General features: G+C 41.5%; 1 protein-coding gene across 2 annotated transcripts; it reads right to left on the bottom strand.

Annotated features, from left to right (window-relative positions):
- Positions 1-691: 691 nt before the first annotated feature.
- CKAP2 (cytoskeleton associated protein 2) lies at positions 692-21,026 on the bottom strand. Of its 2 annotated transcripts, none has more exons than XM_074960157.1 (9): positions 20,859-21,026; positions 16,006-16,093; positions 14,767-14,845; positions 8,793-9,643; positions 7,261-7,480; positions 6,544-6,711; positions 5,011-5,083; positions 3,541-3,886; positions 692-2,669 (listed from the first exon to the last, which is right to left on the bottom strand). In XM_074960157.1, exons 1-9 carry the CDS (start codon positions 20,917-20,919, stop codon positions 2,414-2,416), a joined length of 2,142 nt encoding a protein of 713 aa, XP_074816258.1. In that variant the 5' UTR covers positions 20,920-21,026; the 3' UTR covers positions 692-2,413. The 2 variants fall into 2 exon arrangements, with proteins under 2 accessions (XP_074816258.1, XP_074816248.1); XM_074960147.1 differs by having other exon boundaries at positions 3,541-3,889; positions 20,859-21,024.
- Positions 21,027-21,517: the final 491 nt, after the last annotated feature.

Below are 21,517 nucleotides of genomic sequence, written 5' to 3'. Positions count from 1 at the left end.
TCATCCCCTGCTCCCTGGGGTCACGGGCATCAATTTTCTTCAAGTGTGTCCCCAGAAAAAAAAGTTTGAAAACCACTGCTCTATAGCAACTAACTAACTATAACTACACTAATACTACAAAACAATAAACCGACAAGAATAAGCAACTAGGCTAAGGGAGCACTTGCGAAGCAAGCGAGAGACCCTTCCAATGCTGCCACGGAAGGGAAAAAGGAACTGAAGGGGTTGGCAGGGTCCTATATTGGTGCCACTCGAAGGGGCTCCCTAGCTGACCTGACAGGAGCTGCTAAGGGAAAAGGTTTCCGACAACAGTGCACACGGCGCACGCACACGTGATTGGAATAGATGTGAACAAGCACTTGAAGAAAAAAAAATTTTCAGTTTCTGTAATATTGCAGATATCAAAACTAACTCAGGCCCTCACACTATCAGACTGAAAGTACATTCCATTTAAAAACTATCAAGGCAAACAACATGCAAATGGAGAAGCACCAACCACATTAGTTTGTGTATTAATCTACAGAAGGCATAAGTGCAGTTTCTGCTAGAGATACATGAAGCCTCAGGCCTAACATTGTTAGTTTTTGTGTTGCTTCTTAATGTAGTAAATAATAAGCATGTGAGAAATGTACTAGGCCAAGTACAATTTACTAGTTTCAGATAAGTCAGTCTTATCTTGTAATCTCTTCAAATCCGGGAGTTTTCATATATGTTTGGACAGCTTCTATTTTATAGGTGATAGCCACAAGGACCCAAGAAATTCACACCAGGGTGAGAGTACCATATATTTTCTATAATGAAAGAACGGCAGGGGTTTCTGTGCTTTTATTGCTAGTCATATTTAGCTACACCTGCAAATCCTCTTAATGGAGACAGCTTATACCAGCAAAAGTTACTTTATTTGTAAAAGCAGTAGTTTATACAAGTTTCCCAAACAAAATAAAGGTACAGCAGCAAGAGGACTTTACTTGCATGACTGCACCTACACTGAGGCTTTTGGCAGCATAGCTACGTTGGTTATGGAAGTGACATTTTTCTCCACGCTCCTAACCAATCTGTATGCTAGCAAAACTTACCTATAAACCTGGCCTTAGAGTGAAGTGAGGGTGGATAGATACCTCCCTACCGAACATGGTTCTTCTAAACAGTACTGCTTCCTCTTCGTGGAGTTCCAGTATAATCTTAAGGAATTAGTGGGCAGCTGGTATTTTCAGTTAAGTTCAGTTAGTGCATAAGAGATGACGGATACTATGCACTGACTGCACAGCCAGTGGGGTGTGGAGAAGTTTGTACTGCTCTCTCTAACATTGAGAATTCTGTAGTGAAAAGAATAATTCAGCTCCAATACTCATATTAAATTCTATTTCTCAGGTGAAGTTGCCAACAAGGGAACAAGCTTGTTAACTACTATTTGAGTTTATGATGTGGAAAGATTGTAAGTGAACATTCAAAATGGTAGCTTGTAACTAATCATGTTGGCTAATAAGAGATCACTTTGCCCAATGGTTTTTTTAACTATGGGAGGAGGGAGGGAAGTAAGCAGATATATATGCAAAATCCATTGTCTACCCTGCATTTGAAAGATACTGGTGACATCTCTTGGACTGAGGACATCTTCCAAGCATCATCTGGAAAAAGTCACTTTCTGCAATTCTAGTCCCCTGAATTTAAGATGTAAACAAGTTAGTATAAATAAAGCAATGTAACTCAAATTGGTAAGTTTAATATAAAGCCTTATGTTACAGATTGCTTAACACAAGCCTATATTACAGTTTCAATACACTAATCAAGGGGACTATTCAAGTGCTTTACTGGATCAGACTCTAAAATAGAAACTGCATGTAGTAGCTATTTTGAAGTTCACCATTTATTTAATTTAGTATTTGGTTTCAGTTTTCCAGTTCAGCAAATCTGTTATACATCAATATATACCCCTCATTGATCATCATTTTTATGTTTTCTTTTAAGAGCAAGAATGTAAATTGTGTGAATTTTTAAACTATTTAGCTTATAATGGGAAGAGGGGGTCACCATGGCTAGACATCCATTATAAGGTTATTAGTATGTTAAATCCATTCCCTAATTAGTATTCAATGTAACATTTAAACAAAGAAAGACAAATATTTACAATGCAAAACCAACCAACACTACATATTTGCTACAAAGCTTAAGAGAAAAATTTATGAAATACAAGTGACAGTTTAAAGTTCTCTCTCAAATAAAACAGAGAAGTTTGCACTATACTTGATTCTGCAACTGCTGTACTCCAAAATAAGCCATATGGAATTTGCTTGAACAATCTTAAAACCATTGAGTTACTAAGCCAGCTCTGTATATCTAACAGAATACACCAATTGCAAAACCAGGAATGAATCAAACTTAAAGAGAATTTGTAAATCCTTCCCCACTAAAGTTACTGCTCTTCTTGCTCTTCCAGATGAATAATGGGTTCTTGTAGTGCACTGTTCTGTCTGTAGATAAAGGCATTGTTTACAGCTCCGAGTTCTCCCAGCTGTTCAAGTGAACACACACAGGGATCATGATCCTTTAACATATCTGGTAGCTTGCACAACTTCTCCTGAAGGCGACGAGAACGCCTCACAGGGGTCAAGAATTTTATATCTTTAACAGCAGAGTCATTTGCCTCACACTGCATCTTTTTCTTCACACTTCAGAAAAGAGAAAAAAAACAAAAAACACATTTGTGTATTAAAGATGTATATTGAGCCACATTTAGTCTTACTGTCTTTCTATGGAAACATCCACATGAAAGCCTGTCAGAAACCATGCAAACATGCTTCCTGCCTTAGCCAACTGTACCCTCCCATTCCCCCATCCCCAGCAAAGAGAGAAGATAATGACCACATGCAATGCCCCCAGAAGCTAAATCCAGAGAAGTATGTTTTAAGCACTAAATTCATTTTGCCCCAGGATAGAGTTCTTCTCCACTACGTCCGCTCGCCAAGAGTTATTCCAAGCAAACACATATATCCGCCTGACTTCTCCCTAAATCCTCCAGAGTGTACAGCCTTCTACACCAGGCATACAGCAATACAGGTTCCAAAGCTGGGCAGGACTTGCCCAAAATACATTATGTACTTGTGGGATCTTGAGCATGGGAAGCTCTGCTTTGTAGCGTTCAGGGTAAGTATCCTAGGCTCTTCAGTGTTAACCCCGAGAGGAAAAGACTTAAATTTTGTGACTAATAAGATCCTCTTAAAGGTGTGGAGACAATTGATATTTATGCCAAAAGAAAAGCCGAGACAGATGGCTTGTGTCAATTTGAAAGATTTGAGTTGTGACAGGCCTATAAAAAAAGAGTCTTTCCTTTAGATGTAAAGCTTTTCTCCACCCATTCATCCCAATGGTGAAAGGAGAAGCAGCCCTCAAAAGATGAGGCTCTTGGAATTCCAGTTCCAAACTGGATGTTCACTAGGCTAGGACGTTTGATTTGTTGCAGTTGTGATGCAAATACATATCATGGTTCTCCCAGACACTGTGGAAGAGCAGGAACTTTAAGATTACCATAAGTGATCTTACCTTTCTAAGTATGGAGTGGTTGACAAATTGTATTTAATTAAATAAGACCCCTCCTTTTCTTTTTCAGGCGTCTTAAATTCTAAGTTTGCATCTTTTATTGTATCTTCAGTTTTGTAGTTTGCAGACTTCTTACTTTGTTCTTTGTACTTTGTTCTGTGCTTTTTACTTTCTTTAGGTAAGGTCTCTTGTCTTGGCTTCAAGGATGAATCTGTTTCCTCTTTCTTGATGACTTCATTGCTAATCTCTGCCTTCTCTTCATCATCCAAGTTGAGCTCTTTGAAGACTTCCTCTACATTCTCTACTGAAGAGTTAGCTTCTTTGTTGATAACCTCTTCCTTCACACATTCTTCTGAAAGTTACAAAGTTAGAAATAAGAAAAGGAGTACTTGTGGCACCTTAGAGACTAACCAATTTATTTGAGCATAAGCTTTCGTGAGCTACAGCTCACTTCATCGGATGCATACTGTGGAAACTGCAGAAGACATTATATACACAGAGACCATGAAACAATACATTCTTTCATGGTCTCTGTGTATATAATGTCTTCTGCAGTTTCCACAGTATGCATCCGATGAAGTGAGCTGTAGCTCACGAAAGCTCATGCTCAAATAAATTGGTTAGTCTCTAAGGTGCCACAAGTACTCCTTTTCTTTTTGCGAATACAGACTAACACGGCTGTTACTCTGAAAGTTAGAAATAGGAACACAGTCATGATTAGTTGCAATGAAGGATCTAGTAACTAGCAGCAGAGTGTAAAACAAGATACAAAAGTCAGTGGTTTCACCATGTTCTTCAGTAGCCAGTAAGGGGTATCTTTGAAATTCTGCAGCTTCTGCACACCAAACCATTTTTACAACAACAATCTATTGCACAATAGCGTTTCATAGGCCTTAGTTTTACCTCGGTTGCTAAAACCACAGTTTCCCCACAAGCAAGGTGAATCACCACAAACCACAATGGCCTAAATTTCCAAAGGCAAATAATGATTTGGAACCGTCAACTTGACCTACCTGAAAGCAGCCTGATTTTCAGGCGGCAGGTGTATAGTACTTTTTGAGGAAAAAAAACCACCACACTAGGCACCTTTAATTCACCATACTTGACGATTCCTCAGCAGGAATTTGCAGGTAGTTGCTGATACCTTTGTGCCACTCAAGACAATCTGCTCCAGTTACTGATTTTAGCCCCTGACCTTTTTGAAACATTTGAACCTCAGGCTGACCCCTGTCTGCCAGTGTCACTTGTCACTATTGGCAACATGCTAGAAGCTGAGGAGGAATCAGTAAGTTTTAATCAAACTCTGCATTATGTTTCAGACAATTTGAAGTTTAGACACTAAACAGATCAGCTTCCATACCATATGACTGAATGAGATAGGGTGCACGCTGTTTTTTAAAAAGTTTAACACATTTTATTCACAGAGTCAGATAACCTTAAATTAACTGAAAGAAATAGAGTATTCAATCTTACCAACAACTGACTTTGGAAGATTATCAGTATTCTTCATAATATCTGCTACTGTGTGTCGTAACTCATCCTTAGGCTGGAAGAAAAGTTGTTTCCATTAATGGCCCATAAGTCAGCTCTGAGAGCCTGATTTTATAGTCCCTACTTATTTTTAATTTCCACATTAAACTCTAGAATAACTAAGGTGATGCAGTCTGCATCACCTTAAGTTATATTATGAACATTACAGTTGGTTAACTGTATTATAAACAGGCTTAGAACGATTAGATTTTTATTGGTAAATGTTGATTTCAACAAACATGCATGCATGTGCGCGCACGCACACACACAATGATGAAAAATATTTCCATCAATCACAACCAAAATTTACAGATAGGCAAAGTCAGAAACATGCTGGTTGAGAACTTAAATCAAACTAAGGATATTTACTGTATATATTTTGATGTCTGATGTTTACAATTTATATTTTTAACAATTACAAAGCTTTAACTTTTTGAATCACAGCATCCACTGTCATTAAATAATTTCCCCCCCAATTTCCCGCAAATGGAAAATTTAAACCCAAAACAAAACCAACTACTGAAAATGTAAGTGATAAAAACTGAAAAAAATGCTTAAACATTGATATTATCCATCAAAATTGTACAAAACATAAAAAACAAATTCTGCTAAGCCTAATTATAAATCCATATATCACCCCCAACCTTAGCCCCTAGCCGTGGCTCAGACTCCAGACCCACCCCTTACCCTGTCCATGACATCCCCAACCCCACCCACCCTCCACTCCAGGAGGAAGCATGGGGGCGCAACCCTCAAAAGTTTGGGGACCACTGGTCCAAGGGGTTGAGAATCGTAAGTAGTTAGCACATATTCTGTTTGATCTTGTATTTAGCTGCAACTCTGAGTACCTTTCCCAACCCTGAAGAAGACCTCTGTGTAGCTTGAAAGCTTGTCTTTCTCACCGACAGAAGTTGGTCCAATAAAAAGTTATTACTTCACCCACCTTGTGTCTCTAATATCCTGGGATCAACACAGCTACAACAATATTGCATACATTAGAAGTTATAGTTTTTCATCATTTTTTCTAGAAGTAATTTTGATGCTCATTTCTCTCCCCTTGAAAGTAATAGTTGCTGTTTACTGAAGTTGCAGCATAAATGTAAAGAGATTCACAATTGCAACAAGCTTATGAAGTTTATACAGCTTGTATGTTTAATTAACTAATTCAATATAAGTGAGCCACCCCTTTTACTAGAAGCAGCCAGTGTTAATATATAGAACAGGGATAGTCTATTTTTTGTCAAGGTCCAAATTTCTTGGTCAAGGTATAGTCAAGGACCAAACTCCAGAGAAAATGATTTTTATAAACAATATTGATAATAAAAAGATTTCAGGGTCCGTTCAAAAGCGCCTGGTGGTCTGGATTTGGCCCACGGTCAGCCCATTGACCCCTGATATAGAAGTTCTTCTGCGTGCACCAGTTTTTATATCCATCACGCCTTTTCACTGGAAAAGGCCCAAGATTCCACTTCTCACCTGTGCTCCTGCCAGAATAGCCTCCTCGTAAACAGCAATGATCTTTTCAATTGGGCCCAGCTGTTCAAGACGCATGCGACACACCCAGTATTTTGCAAGTTTTTTTGCATCTGGAACACTCTGAATCAGCTTTTCCAGCATTGCATGTACTTCATCCCCAGGAAAACCCTAAATATTTACATAAAAATGACAGGAAGACTCCTAACAAACATATTCCAAGGTAGTGATTATACAATTGTTACTGAAAACTTGTATTTGCTTCTCTTTTTTCTAGTGACCCTGATTAAATTGGTAGTTATGAAAAATATTTAGTGCGAACTATCGTTGAATGTGCTACAATCACTATCTCATCAGGATGTGCTATTCATTCACCTAGTCTTCAAAATGAAACTTGTGTCTGTACAGAGTGTTAGGAAATAGGAGATAATTTCTCTTCTCCAAGTTTTAGAAGTGTCGCTTTTTAAGGTAACTTTTGTAAAAAAGTTCAATAAATTAAAGCAGCAGCAAGTGGACTATGGAATTACTACCTTTCCTTTGATATTGGGCACCACATAAAAGTCAACTCTAGTGTGCATCTTGCTTCCTAAATCAGGTGGTTGGTACTTGGGGCTGAATCACACAAGCCCTCAGAATATGAAATTACTATTGAGATCAATGGGAGTTCCACGCACTAAGGGCATACAGGATCATGATGTTAGTATACAACAAAATGAATACCTGTTCTGTTAAATGCAGACATTCTGCAAGAGTTTTGTTGACATTTTCACTGAATAATCCTTGTTCATCCTCTTCTACTATGGTAGCCCAGAAAGACTCAACTGGTTCTTTTGGAGTTTCTTGTGATGCCTGTGTCTCAGGCTGGGCTACTTGAAGCACAGTAGATGGTGGCCTCTTTATCACTTTTCCTTTGGTTACCTTCCATTCAGCCAGACGAATTCTGCATTTAAGTAAATCAGTATATTAGCATCTGTTGTAGAATAGCTTATTTTTCACCATATATACACAAGGATTAAGATTAGGGCCAGTCAACATAAGTCACATAAAAACATACTTTGAAGGTAGATGAGGAAAATTCTTAAAGAATTCTTAATTATCACCTCTCTCTAAACATCAAGCCATGCATCTATTACCTATGGCTGGATAGGAGCCTTTGAAACCCTTGATGCTGCTACTTCCATCTGCTAGAGATGTTTATGATCAGCAAGTTGAGACGCTTCTATCTTCTCTTGTCTAACAGCAGCAAAAAATTGAGGGTACAAAAAAAAAAAAACCTAACAAAAACCCACCATCAACCCTGCTTTTCCTACATAGTGCAGAGAACTGCTTCTAAGCAACTGGGATGGCCCCTTAAGTCTAGAGAACAAAAATTTGAACTGAGTTTATACTTATGAGAAGCACTAGACTGAGTCCTAAAGACAGAATACCTCTATCCACAGAACAGGCAGAACATATGGTGTGGCAGTGCAAGTTCCCCACCATAGCAGGCCTTGGTCCTATTTCAAAAGGGCCATTTCTTAAGAGTATAGGTCAGACTCTATCCCCATTTGAATCCTTTGGCTTCATGCTGAAACTGCCAATTACTGCTAAATTATAGATACCTACTGGGATGACTGCATCAAGAATACCAATTCATTTCATACAAGACACCCGACAGCCATTAGCTGGTAACAACTGTCACTAATTATCTAGACTGGATTCAGATCTCTGATCTAGAGCTGGAAAACACTATTCTATTCATGAATGAAGCCATCTAGTTCTCCCCCCCCCATTACACACAGTTTCTAATAAATACTACACTCACTTCTATGTACATCATGCACGAAGCTATTTTTTGTAAGTTGCTGGGTGTCTGTGGTTTGATTACATGTACACCAGTGTCAGATTTGCCAAGGCCAATACAACACAAGAAGGCCTGAGACACTGGAGACGTGTTTCTCTGATACTGCAAAAACTACAAGGAAGCAGGACAAGTTGAGAGCCTAAAATGCTGCTGCAATTAATATTGGAGTTCTACTCAGTTTTAAATCTTGGTTTCTTCAGAGTCTGATGGCTTTCAACCAGAAAACGTAGTTTGCAGTTCTGAGCACAAGAATTTCCATATATAAACTTACTAGTGGACCTAAAAGCAATATGAGCATATCCACTCACAGTCGAAACAAGTCTACTGAGATCTGCTTAATGAGGGGGGGCTGGAGGGGAAAATAACCTTTTAACACACCACCCACCCACAATTTGATTAATCCAGTTACCTTCTCTCTTCCGTTGTCTCTTTTGGCAGAACATATTTTCTGTTCCCAGCTTTTGAATCCTGGGTGGCCTTGGTACCACAGGTTACAGAAACAGACTTCACTGAAGTTCCTAATCTGACATCTCTGAGTGGAACCTCAGTTCTCTTTGCCCTAGGCACAGAAGGGGGCTTAGCATTGTGAAGAGCTGTCTTTAATGATGGTGGCCCACTTCTATCAGGCTTTCTTTGGACAGTCATATGATTTACAGACACTCTTGTGATTATTTGTTTCTCCTTGTTCTGGATGGACTTTGAGTGGGTACTATGAGAAGCCCTCACAGGTGGTCTCTTCTGGAAGGGTGGGGCATGTATAGGTTTAGTAGCACTAGCCAAATTTGTGGCTTTAATGTTATTTATGACTGCATTGTTGCTGCAGGTGGATGATGGTCTCACTGCTGGTTTGGTGGCAGGAGTTATAGGTTTCTGGTTTGCTAAAGAACTCTTTGCATCCTCATTTTCTAGTGTTTTTCGAAAGGAGTTTATCTTCGATGGGATAACCTTGCCGCAATATGAGCCAGGCACATGTTTCTTTGGCAGGCTGGCATCAGAGTTCTGATTGTCTGCAATCAGTTGCTTCTCTTTAATGTTTCTTTTGTGCAGGAAGGACTGACTAAATGACACACGGTAAGTAAGTTCATTTTTGGAAGCATTAATAGCTGAACAAAAATCTTCAGGACTGCAATTTGTTCCTATAGTTGAGTCTGTCAATATGGTGGTAGTTTTCAAGGTTTCATCCTTTGAAGAAGCTGTGCTTTTTTTCAGAGTCTTGCTTGGTTGAGTCCCTGGAGGTCTATTAGCATTTTCTTTATCTTCCTGAAATTAGAAGTAACATGAAGACATTAAAAATGCATAGCATATGGCAATAATATAAGTTGCTGAAATGAAATGCAGAAGCCTTCCAAACAGTGGTAGGCTTACAAGACTTGAGAAAATTAATACGGAAAGTTGGCCTTGAAGAAAATGGGGATGCATCACATCTACAAGGGAGTCAAACAAGGGGAACATGAACTGTTATTTCTGCTTGCCACTGCAAAATCCTCACCCAAGCATTAAATAAGGATAAGAGGCCACTGTCTCTAGAATCTAGAGCAGGGGGGAGTGCGCTGTAACCCCCATATTCATCATTTATATACAAATTGTGATATTTTATATAAAGCATGCTATGTGAGGCATCAGTGGAAAGGTTGTCAGAGAATATCAGGGTTGGAAGGGACCTCAGGAGATCATCTAGTCCAACCCCCTACTAAAAGCAAGACCAATCCCCAATTTTTGGGCCAGATCCCTAAATGGCCCCCCCATCAAGGATTGAACTCACAACCCGGGGTTTAGCAGTCCAATGCTCAAACCACTGAGCTATCCCTCACCCCCTGTGATCTACTGAAAGTCATGGTTCTATCTAAATATGTATATCATTAGTGTATATGAAGTTATGAGATTGTGTTGTATGGTTGTCACTAAAACATTCTGAGTTGGGGAATTACCCAGATATTAGAACCCTAGAGACAAAGACAAGGGAGCTAACCAATGCCCAGGCGGGTGTCCAACAACTATCAACTGCCATTGTCCAGCAAGGGAGCTACCATGCAATGACTTACTTGCACAAGGCCACACCTGGGGAATTGCTCAACCTTGCCTGGTGACTCAGCAATACCCACCAGACATGCCTGGACTTGTGTTCTCCAAGCACATGGACTAGGGGTTTAAAGCAGAACATAGCGGCCCCATGCTTGGCTTTTTCTCCTCCCCCCATATATGGTGCAAGCAACAAGGACACCCAGAAGATTCCAACAGAGGAGACTGGCCGAGGTTTCAAGAGCGAAACCTGTGTACTATGAACTACAATATCCAGTAGGGGGAGAAAAACTGCTTAACCCAGAATGTTGCCCAGTCTAATAGGATTGAGAGTTTAGACTGCATGCTTATTTTATTTTGGTAACTAACTGACTTTTTGCCTATTACTTATCACTTAAAAATCTTTTTTAGTCAAACTTGTTTTTCTGTTTACCTTTACCAGTGAGTTTGCCTAAAGTGTGTGGTAAATCTGCTCAGGTTCACAAAGGCTGGCGTATATCAACTTTCCATTGATGAAGTGGTGAACCAATTAATAAACTTGCACTGCTTGTCTTGAGCAGAGCAAGAGGGTATATTCCTGAGGTACAAGACTGGAAGCTGGGGGGTGGGGATTTGGCTGGTGCCTTACTCTGTGATTGCATGAATGCTCCCAGAGCCACTCATGAATCTAGCTGGGTGCAGAGCTCCACATGCAGTTGTGCTGAGGATCCCATCACACTGGGGCACGTGTACCCCTGGGCGTACAAAGAGTTCTTCCAGGGGCTACATCAACTCATCTAGATATATGCCTATTTTTACAATGGACTACATAAAAAGCACTAACGAATCCAGTACAAACTAAAATTTCATACAGACAATGATTTGTTTATACTGCTCTATATATTGTACACTGAAACATAAGTACAATATTTATATTCCAATTGATTTATTTTATAATTATATGGTAAAAATGAGAAAGCAAGCAATTTTTCAGTAATCGTGTGTGGGACACGTTTGTATTTTTAGGTCTGATTTTGTAACGGTAATTTTTAAGTGAGGTGAAACTCGGGGTACAAGACAAATCAGACTCCTGAAAGGGGTACAGTAGTCTGGAAAGGTTGAGAGCCACCGGTTTAAAGTAATTCTGTCAAACATACAGCCTGCAGGTCAGATTCAGACTGTGCAGAATCTAAGTTTTGATTCTTAAAAAATGTTTCTAGCCCATACGACTGTAGAGATTGCCTTCCAGACAATGTTACTCCTGCTGGAATTCTGTGCCAGAAAGTTAGAAATTTTGCAGCGAATATTTTAAAATTCTGTATATTTTATTTGTGAAAACACCACAATATAATCACACCAGTTTCAATTGTTTTTGGTCAATTATTTCAAAATACCTGTCAACAAGTATGTCAAACAATACAGACAACAAAAATGATTCAGGAAATGTTTTTTGACAAGTAGATTCCTTACTAGACATTTTACAGAACTCTTGGTAATAATTCATTTAAACTACAATACAGAACCGTATTTCCTACACCCCTCAGAAGCAGTGCAAAGGCTTGGGGGAGTCAGGGGTAATGGAGGAGCTGAGGGAGAGGGAAGCAAATTGCTAGGAAGGAGCCTGGGTGTGAACTTGGAGGGTTGTTGGGTATGGGTGGGAAAAGTATGGAACAGGGTTTTGTTGTTTTTTTTTTTTTTTTTGGGGGGGGGGGGGGGGGGGAGGGCAGATTGTTAGGGAACTTCCCCCATGCAGACCCTGGCTGACCCCTAGCCTCTCCCATTCAGTCAGGCACATCTGCTCCATGTGTGTCTGTGCCCTCACCCAGCCACTCCCATTTCTATGTAGCTCTATACCCCCAACACCATGTGTCTGTGCCCCCACCCAGCCATTCCCATCCCTATGTCTCCCTATGCCCCCACCCCATGTGTCTGTGCCAACCCAGCAACCCTGTATCCCCCCCCATCCTCATGTGGCTGTCCCCCCCCACCCAGTCACTCCCATCCCTATGTGTCTCTGCACCTCCACTCCCATTCAGCCCCTGCCCCAGTCTGTCCTCCCCCACTAGCCCCCATCTCCTGGGGGGGCCTGCTGCCAAGGCAGCTCTCTTCCCTCACTGGCAGGAAACTGCAGCTTTGTTCTGTCACCACAGCACCCTCTGGGGGGAAAAAGGTAGAACTGCAGCAACATTCTGGCAGAAGCTTTTTTCTGTGCAAAAAATTAGAAATCTGCGGGGCTCAATTATGCGTATATGGAGTGGTGCAAAATTCCCCCAGGAGTAAGACATGAACTGAGTGTAAACCAATGTCACATCCTTTCCCTGAGGCAGTAGACAGCCCAAAATGGCAACTCGGGTTCAAACACCCCATCACCTAGTAATCCTACTGGAGAATCAAATACAACACACGCACTGAATACTTAAAAGTCAACATTAACTAACTATTTCATTGCTGACTATTTTAGCAGATGAAATGGAAAAGGTGGTGGGGAGTGAAGGCCTCCAAATGTTGGAACTGGAAGTTGCTGCAAGGAGGGAAGTACAGAGGGAGAGAAACAAAGGTAAACAGCTGTGGCCTAAAGGGGAGTATATGTTTCTTACTGAATGTGACAATAAGGTACTGAATAAATAAAAAGTTTAGTTACTACATACTGTGTTCTTCCCTTGGTCTTTGTGCAAGCCATCTCCTGACATTAGTAGGAGAGTCCTTGTAGGTTGAGGGGAATATGAAGTTCTGAATTTATATCCCAGCCCACAGATTATTAAATATGGAATCCAACCCTCTCCTCCAAATGAGTTTGACAGCCCTGCTCTACAGTAAATGATTTAGTGCAGCAATCAGCATGTTTAAGAGGAAGTTGGAAGATCCAATGAGTTTGATGGTAAAGATGCTCTCTAAAATGTAAGTCAACTCTCATTCTGGGACACTAGCCTTTTTCTCTTTTTGAGACACTAACTTTTTTCTAGGTCTTTTTTGCAGAAAACACAGATGAGAGAGCATAGACTACAAAAAATTTAGCTTTTAAAAAGTTTATTTCAAGGATCTCATTTTACCAATTAGAGGGACATGACATTTAGGGCCATAAGGCATGCCTTGTTTGAGAAAGGCAAGCCCCATGCAGCATCATGAGAGGCCTTATAGATTTCACACAACTGTCTGGAACCTCATGGGCTGTGGAGGGCATCACTAATTTTTAAAAAGCTCTTTTTATGCTGCATGAGATTTAGAAAGGAAGTTTTAGGACTTAACCAAGTTAAGAGTGTTCTTTCCGCACAGGAAGTGGATCTCTCTGAAACCCATCTTGTTCATCCTCTTATCAATGAAATATTGATCCCTTTCATCTACTCTAAGGGTTTCCTCAACTCTTCCCTTCGGTGGTTTTCTACAGCTCAAGTTCTCCCCATGGGGCAACTTCCTACCTAGCCCTCAGTTCCAACCTTCCTTCTTAATTTCATTCTGTTACTCCTAATTGTATTGTCTTGTTATATTAGTTATACTCTGTGGTTGATGGCCTACACCTTTCAAATTGGAAATCCTGAAATTGTGGATGTATATTCTGATATTTTCCCCTTTTCCTGACAAGGCAATTTTTGGAAAGGAAATTTAAATTTAAATTGTTCAATCTCCTCTTACAAGTTGTCCTACCAACAATCTCTGTGCGTATCAGATCTGGAAAGGCCATATGTAGTGATCTACAAGTGGGGAAAAAGCATTTTTAAACTCTAAGATTTTTAGCAGATTACTTCCAAACATCCTCAGTAGGTTTAGCAGTGCTTTATAACTATGAGAAGCACACACTTCACAATTATACCCATGCCACATTAACTTTTTATCAATGGCTTTTACTGTGAGCCTGTTAAAGTGATATTAGAACTTTTACAGTAGAACTTTCCCCTCCCTTAACAGCTAAAGAGATTTTGCTCAAACTTAAAAAAAAAAGAATTCAAAGACTAAGCATGGAAAATGTCAGCCAAAAATTATTTCCTGAAGTTATGAGTATGTGAAGACAGGATATTATAACGGAATTTATTCCAGTTTGAACTATAGATGTCACAGTAAAATAATTCCATTAATCAGTCCCTTCAGTCTCTTAGTAGTCAGTTCAGAAGGTTTATTCTGTACTGGAGAAAAAAAATTGGGACACAGTATATTCATAAAGATTGCACTTCGTAAGGCTCTACAGGAGCACAGATTAAGATTTCGTTCACACTAACCAGTTAATCATTTACTGCTACATGCGTACAAGTTTTTCATGTTGTGGAAGTCACTTATGTTAATGCTAAACAAAAAAAGGTTATTTGAATTTGTTGCTACAAATTCAAAACAAGCAGTTTTACCAGTGTTTCTATCAGTTATGTAAAAGAAAAAAAGACCTCACACAGACTTACCATTTTCTGCTTTGCAGATTTTAAGACTTTTATTTTGTCTTCTGGTTTATCACTAGCTGCTTTCCCAGTTCTGTTATTGCTTTTAAAAAAAAGTCAAAAGCAAAGAGTTAAGAATAGCTAAAAATATATTTTGAATATATACTATAGTAACATTTCTGTATGTTAAACAAGGAAACCACCAAGATCTAGCATTCATGGTTTCCACAAGATAGCATGATAGTAATTTTGTCCCAAAAGGAAATCTATTTCAGTTTGAATTTACAAATTAAAACCACTGCATAGAAATATTTCATGCCACAAGCATAAGACACGTATACCAGTTCCTCTTGCCAACACAGAAGAGAGACAGAGTTAGTAGCTATTATTTTTGCTTTAGAACAGTGGTTTTCAAACTGCAGGTTGCAACCAAGTACTGGGTTGTGGAACGTAAGGCACTGGGTCACAGCAGCTCTGGTCAGCACCACCGACCAGGCCATTAAAAGTCCCGGGGGCAGTGCTGCCCGCCTAAGGCAGGCTAGTCCCTACCTGTTCGGACGCTGCGCTGCACCCTGGAAGCAGGCAGCAGCAGGTCTGGCTCCTAGGCGGGGGGACCACAGGACTCCACGCTCTGCCTCTGTCCCGAGCACCAGCTCCACACTCCCATTGGCCGATTCCCAATGGGGGGCGGAGCTGCTTATGCGCCTCTGCCTAGGAAGCGGATCTGCTGCTGGCCACTTCTGGGGCGCAGTGCGGTCCACGCTGCCTGGACAGGCAGGAAGCCTGCCTTAGCACCCTCGCTGCGCTGCTGACTGGGAGCCACCTCAGGTAAGCCCATGCCCCAATCCCCTGCCCCAGCCCTGAGCCCCCCCCCCAAACCCGGAGCCCCTTCCTGCACCCCAAACACCTCATCCCCAGCCCTGACCCAGAGCCTGTATGGCCAGCTCAGACCCCCTCCTGCACCTCAACCCCCTGACCCAGCCCAGAACCCCCTCCCACACCCTGAACCCTCATTCCCAGCCCCACCTCACAGCCCTGACCCCCACACCCCAACCCTCTGCCCCAGCCCTGAGCCCCTCCCACACTCAGAGGCTTTTAGCCAGGACCATGATATAAAACTAACGAGATTTAAATAATGTAACTTTTTAAAATTTGGTTAAGTGCTATTGATTGGTAATTCAGTTTCCCACAGCAAGAGTGTAAAGGGGTAAACTGGCCCCTTCCTGGTAGACAGATTTAATTAAACAAAGGTATTGACTCCACCTGATGTTTGTCCGCTTCTCCTGTATGAGCAATCCAGAAATGGCCTTTTTTCTCAACAAGTATTCTTCAACCTTTTGTCTTCTTTGTTCTAATGGATTAAAAGAAAGTTGAACATTTTTTAGTTATACACAAAATCCTTATTTCCAGCTCAACCCATTTCTAACAAATTTATAAGAATAAAATGAAATATGTTTAGGCCAATTTTAAACAAGACTCAAAACACAAATTAATAAACAAAGCCTCTGGCCAGAGATTTGAAGAAAAAATTCTGACTATAAAAATCTTAATATACACACACTGAACAATTTTAGCGTGATTTTCATTTAACACTTTGTACATATTCAAGCGTGGCTTATTTAAACATTTCTCACAGTCGGCGTTCTGCTAAATTAACCATTGAGCAAGAACCCCCAAGTCACAGTGGTGTTCTTTTATTCTCTCTGGCTGCCTCTACAGGGACTTTTCACCTCTTCTACTGTGGGTCTAGCGTTGGCACAGTTTCATTTGCAGCAGCAACAATGAAGTGCTATCATAAAGGGCACAGAGGCGCTTATGCCAGCACTGAGTCTACAGACAGACAATACTGGTAAAAACCATCTGAACCTGATCTTCATTTTATATTTGTGCTTTTTTATCACCACCCAGATGTGGAACCAACAGTAGAACAAGCATGGAGAAATGTTTATTTAGATATAGTCTTACCATGTAAAAAGGCCTGAAAGGGTTGGTTTCTTTAAAAAAAAACAAAAAAACAAAAAACCCCAAACCATTTTTTACACCTCAATGAGACACTCAGGAATGTGAAGCCTTAATTTCCCTGTTTTTACTGAAGGAGTTGGACAACTGATGTAGACAGAGAATTCTCTCAGCCCCGTAACTGAAGGGACAGGGTGCTAAATCTTCAGTCAAGTTTCCCCCCTCCACACACAATTCAGTGTTAAAGGTCTCAATAGAAGTCCCTTCCTATCTCAATTAGTTTTCATCCCCACAGTTTTCCTAGTGTCATAACACTAGTAGCTCTCCAGTTATTGACAGAGTCATTCAGTAAGAGAAAAGTGAACAAAAACAAGTAGAAATATTATTATTATTTTTTGTTGTTTAAAACCTTTCAGGCCTTTCAAAAAAATCTACCATAAAGCGAGAGGGAGAACAAACCTTGTACCCTGGCCCCTTTTTTTGTTCCCTGTGTCAGAAGTTAAGGATGCAGTGTTCAGTTTTTAAATCTGAATTCTAGACAATAGTGTGATGTGTTAAACTTTTAATCTAGGATTACAGTTTTAACAACCTAACATTCATTATTAATATTTCACCTCTTGGTGCTGTGTTTTGGAAGAATGTTTATACTATATAATATACAAATTTATTTGGTTGCCTCTATCTGTGGAAGCCTTTGGTTAACACCAGCTGTTAGAGGCAGCTTGCTCCCCACTGCAACTTCAGGTGAAAGGTTAAAAATCTGCCTTTCGCAGAACTGGTAAAGATTTTTCTAAGGTATAAGCTCCAGAGAAAGATTCCATTCTGTCTCCACCTGCTTTTCTATTTGCTTTCTTCTCACCTCCTGTCCAATGTGTTTAAAGTCTATTGAAAATAATACTGTGAAAGAGGAAAGGAAAGGCATTAAGGAAGATTTGGGATTCCACTATCACCAGTATGCTGATAACACTATGCTGATGTTTCTTTAGACCCAGGATTGGTCTACACTAGAAAAGTTATACCAGTGTAATTATGGCAGTTAGGGGTATGAGGTTTTTATAAAAGTCCTAATGTGGACTCCATTACATCGGAACAAAGGTGCCTTACACACAGTTGTGACAGCCTACCCCGTGTTCACACCATTGTAATATTGTTTCTACAGTAAAAGGTATGCCTAGTGATGTATTTGAAAACCTCAATTTGCTGGTCAGCATTGTCCTGATAAAATACGTTTGGCAACATTTGAGTTGTAAGATTCCCCTGTATGGTGTTATTAAACACACATTCCAAACCCCACAGCCCTGCCCAAACAGAAGGTGGCAAACAGGTTTATCCTAAGCAAAGAAAAGAATGTGTGCTTGCCTTCCTTTGCATTTAAGCAGTAAATAAAATTAATCAAACAGGAAGGGAAGACAAAGGAAGTTCAAACAGGTACAGGGGAAGAGGGGGGAACAGAAGGGAATATCCTCTCACATAGACTGTCTCCTGAGTCTCAGCTGGAAATGTTTTTCAAGAGTGGAACAAACAATAAAAAAGGACAGACATCCCAAGGCACCACTCTTTCTATCCTGCCTATCACATTTACTGCACCTGAAAAGACAAAGTAAGTAGCCATTGGATTCTGAGGGAGGGGTCCTGACCTAAAAGAGTTTGGTCAATAAGACTGCCGAAAGCATGTGATGAAAAGCTTTGCTTTGAAGCTAATAGTTTGTTAAAGTTAGGCACCAGTAACCATTTTATCTTTATTTTTCTTGTAACCATTTCTGACTTTTATTCTTCATTTGTACTCACTTAAAATCTCTTTGTAATTAAACTTATTTTATTGCTTTATCTAATCCAGTGTGTTCAAATTGAAGTGTCTGGGTAACTCCATTTGGGGTAACAAGTTATGCACGCATTACTTCCTTAAAACAATATAAGGGTCAATATAGTTGTACTGTCCAGGATAGGGCTGGGAAGTACAGGACCTATTGGGGGGAAAATCTGGGACTGGGGGTATGTTTGGGTTACCCTGCAGCATAACCGATGTTGTAAGAGCCAAGGTATGACTGGCTGGCTCACTGGAGTACACAGATATGACAAAGTGATTTACATACTGGAGGCTTTTTGTCAATAGTCCAGGCTGGAGGCTACAGAAGCAAGGTATTGTAAAGGGCACCCCAGGTTACAGGGCGGGGGTGACACAGCCACTCAGTCTGCACTGTATAGCTTATTTTTCCCAAGCCAGAATAAAGCTATACTGGTATAACCACTTTTATACTGGTATAACTGCATCCACACTGGGGGCGGGGGCGGACGTGTTGTGAATTTTAAAGCAGCAAAACTTTCTAGTTTAGTTTGCTTATGAGAATGTCATGTGGGACAGTGTCAAAATCCTTACTAAAAATCAAGATATATCAAGTCTATGGCTTCCCTCCATCCACTAGGCTAGTAAGCCTGTCAAAAGAAGGACTATAGCCCAATCAAAGCATTTCAGTGGTCTCAACTTGTGGAAACTCAACATATCAAAAGGCAATACTGGCTGTACTTACAGAATGGGCTCTTTGCTTATCAATTTTATTTTAATTTGTTTTATTCTTATAGTCAAGTAGTTGGTAAGGCCTCACTTGTCTTTTTCAGCATTTTAAATGTGAAAATTCTCTAGATAAATCTGAAATTCTATTAACAATTGACCAAACAAATACAAAATCATCCACGCTGGCAATTACAGACTATAAAGTGGGAAGGAAAAAAACCCTACCAACATGTAAATAAAACATTCTACTTAAACCCCCCCCCCCCCAACGCATTTTATAAAACTTAGTCACATTTTTACCTACCCTGTTGAGAACATTTTCTTTTCTGACCAAGTAGGCCCTCCTTTTACTACTCAAGTTTCCAATCTTGGGGCTCTCTTAAAATCTAAACTGTCTGTGGTGACCAGATAGCAGTATTGGTCAAGAGCAATTTTGTATCTTCTTGCTTAAGAAGTTCTGATCTTTCCTTTCAGATAACGATCTAACCAATATCATACATGCCTCTTCTCATCTCTAGATTGGATTACTGCAATGTGCTCTAAATGGGGCTACACTTGAAGACAGGGAAACATCAGTTAATGATGATGATTGTAGCTGATCAGTCACTTAATAGGATTTTATACAGGAGCACATTATACTTGTACTCCAGAGACTGTGCTAGATTCCACTTCTCTTCTAGGTGCTATTCAGGTTGTTGGTTTTGTTACATAAAGCCCATTATGCTGGGGCTCCCAGGTACCCAAGAAAAAGCCTCTCCCAGAGAGATGAAATAATCTGGTATAGTCCCCAGATTTGAAGTTTGCAGACTGATCTCAGAGCGTCCTTACTGTGGAATTTGCTCCCCCCCTTTAAATCTGACAGTGCCCCAAATTAGATCATCTTCAAGGCATACTTTGTCAAGGCCCTTTTTTGATTAAAAGGAGGAAGAATTAGGATGAATTTAGGCATTTTGGGTTGCAGAATCAGTTTCTTTAACAAGGTATCTTTAAGGCACAACAGTAGTGGTAGTTAGTTGTGTATATGAAAGACGAGTCGGATTGTGCTGTCCCTGGAACTGTCACATGTTCACACTTGGGGGTGGGGGGGAGAAGAGGGTTAAGAAGTTGACTCAGTGTAAACTAACCCGAGGTTTTCAAATGAACGAAGAGGCTACCCCGCCTTCTCAGCCACAGAAAACGGACCCTGCCCCTTCCCCGTGGCTCGTTTCTCTGGGTTGTGGGATCTCGTGGGACTGTGGCTCGGTGGCCCCGGGACATGAGAGACACACGGCGGGTCAGGTGAGCCAATCAAAGACACTGCGTCTCACCCACCTTGTCGGACCTCGGCAGCTGTGCGGATTTCAGACCCGGACTCGCCCGCCGGCCCGTTTCCCCCCGACCCCGACGCGACACGCCGGCGGCTGAAAGCTGGAGGGAGGTTTCAGGGCTGCCTCCGCAGCGGGGCTGGCCGGAGCCGGCTGCGGACGGGACGGGGCCCCCGAGCAGGGGGCGAGGGAGGGGCTGGGGCTCCCTCCTCCTGGCGGGGGGGCCCTGGGCCCGCAGCACCGGCGGGCGAGCCGGGCTCAGGGGCGGCTCCACGGGCCCTGCCGGGCGCCTTCCAGCTGCGTCCCACGACAGGGGCCCCCGGGGGGCACGCGGCCCTTACCTCTGTAGGCCGGCTCGGCTCTCCGGGTGGCCGGGAGCTGCGGAGGGAGTCGGCCGCTCATAGCCGCGGACGATATAAAGGGAAGGAGCCACCGAACCGCTGCGACCACCAGCTCTGCCGTTTGAATTAGGCGGTCGGTACGGTACCGCCTCCCGGATTGGCCCGGCCGCGGGACTTGAACTGGCCAATGGGCTCGCTCCCTGGGAGACGCGGCTCCGCGCCGCCTGACGCAGTGCGCATGGGCAATACCACGGCCAGCGGGCGCGGGGCGGGGGGGCTGCTTGAGAGAGCTTTGAAACTAAACAGTTGCTGAGTGCTGGGGTGCTCCCAGAGCCACAAGATAAAAAAGCTGCAAAGCCCTCTACACCAATCTTCCACACAAAGGTGGACTACAAGCTGTCAGGAACACTATCCACGAGAATGTCTCAGCAAACCTGGTGGCTGAGCTTTGTGACTTTGTCCTCACTCACAAGTATTTCACATTTGGGGACAATGTATACCTTCAAATCAGCGGCACTGCTATGGGTACTCGCATGGCCCCACAGTATGTCAGCATTTTTATGGCTGACTTAGAACAACGCTTCCTCAGCTCGCGTCCCCTAATGCCCCTACTCTACTTGCACTACATTGATGACATCTTCATCATCTGGACCCATGGA

The sequence above is a fragment of the Natator depressus genome, chromosome 1 (genome assembly GCF_965152275.1).
Source record: "Natator depressus isolate rNatDep1 chromosome 1, rNatDep2.hap1, whole genome shotgun sequence".
Classification (NCBI taxonomy): domain Eukaryota; kingdom Metazoa; phylum Chordata; order Testudines; family Cheloniidae; genus Natator; species Natator depressus.
Note: the sequence above shows the minus strand (reverse complement) of the source record. Positions and strands in the feature narration are given on the sequence as shown.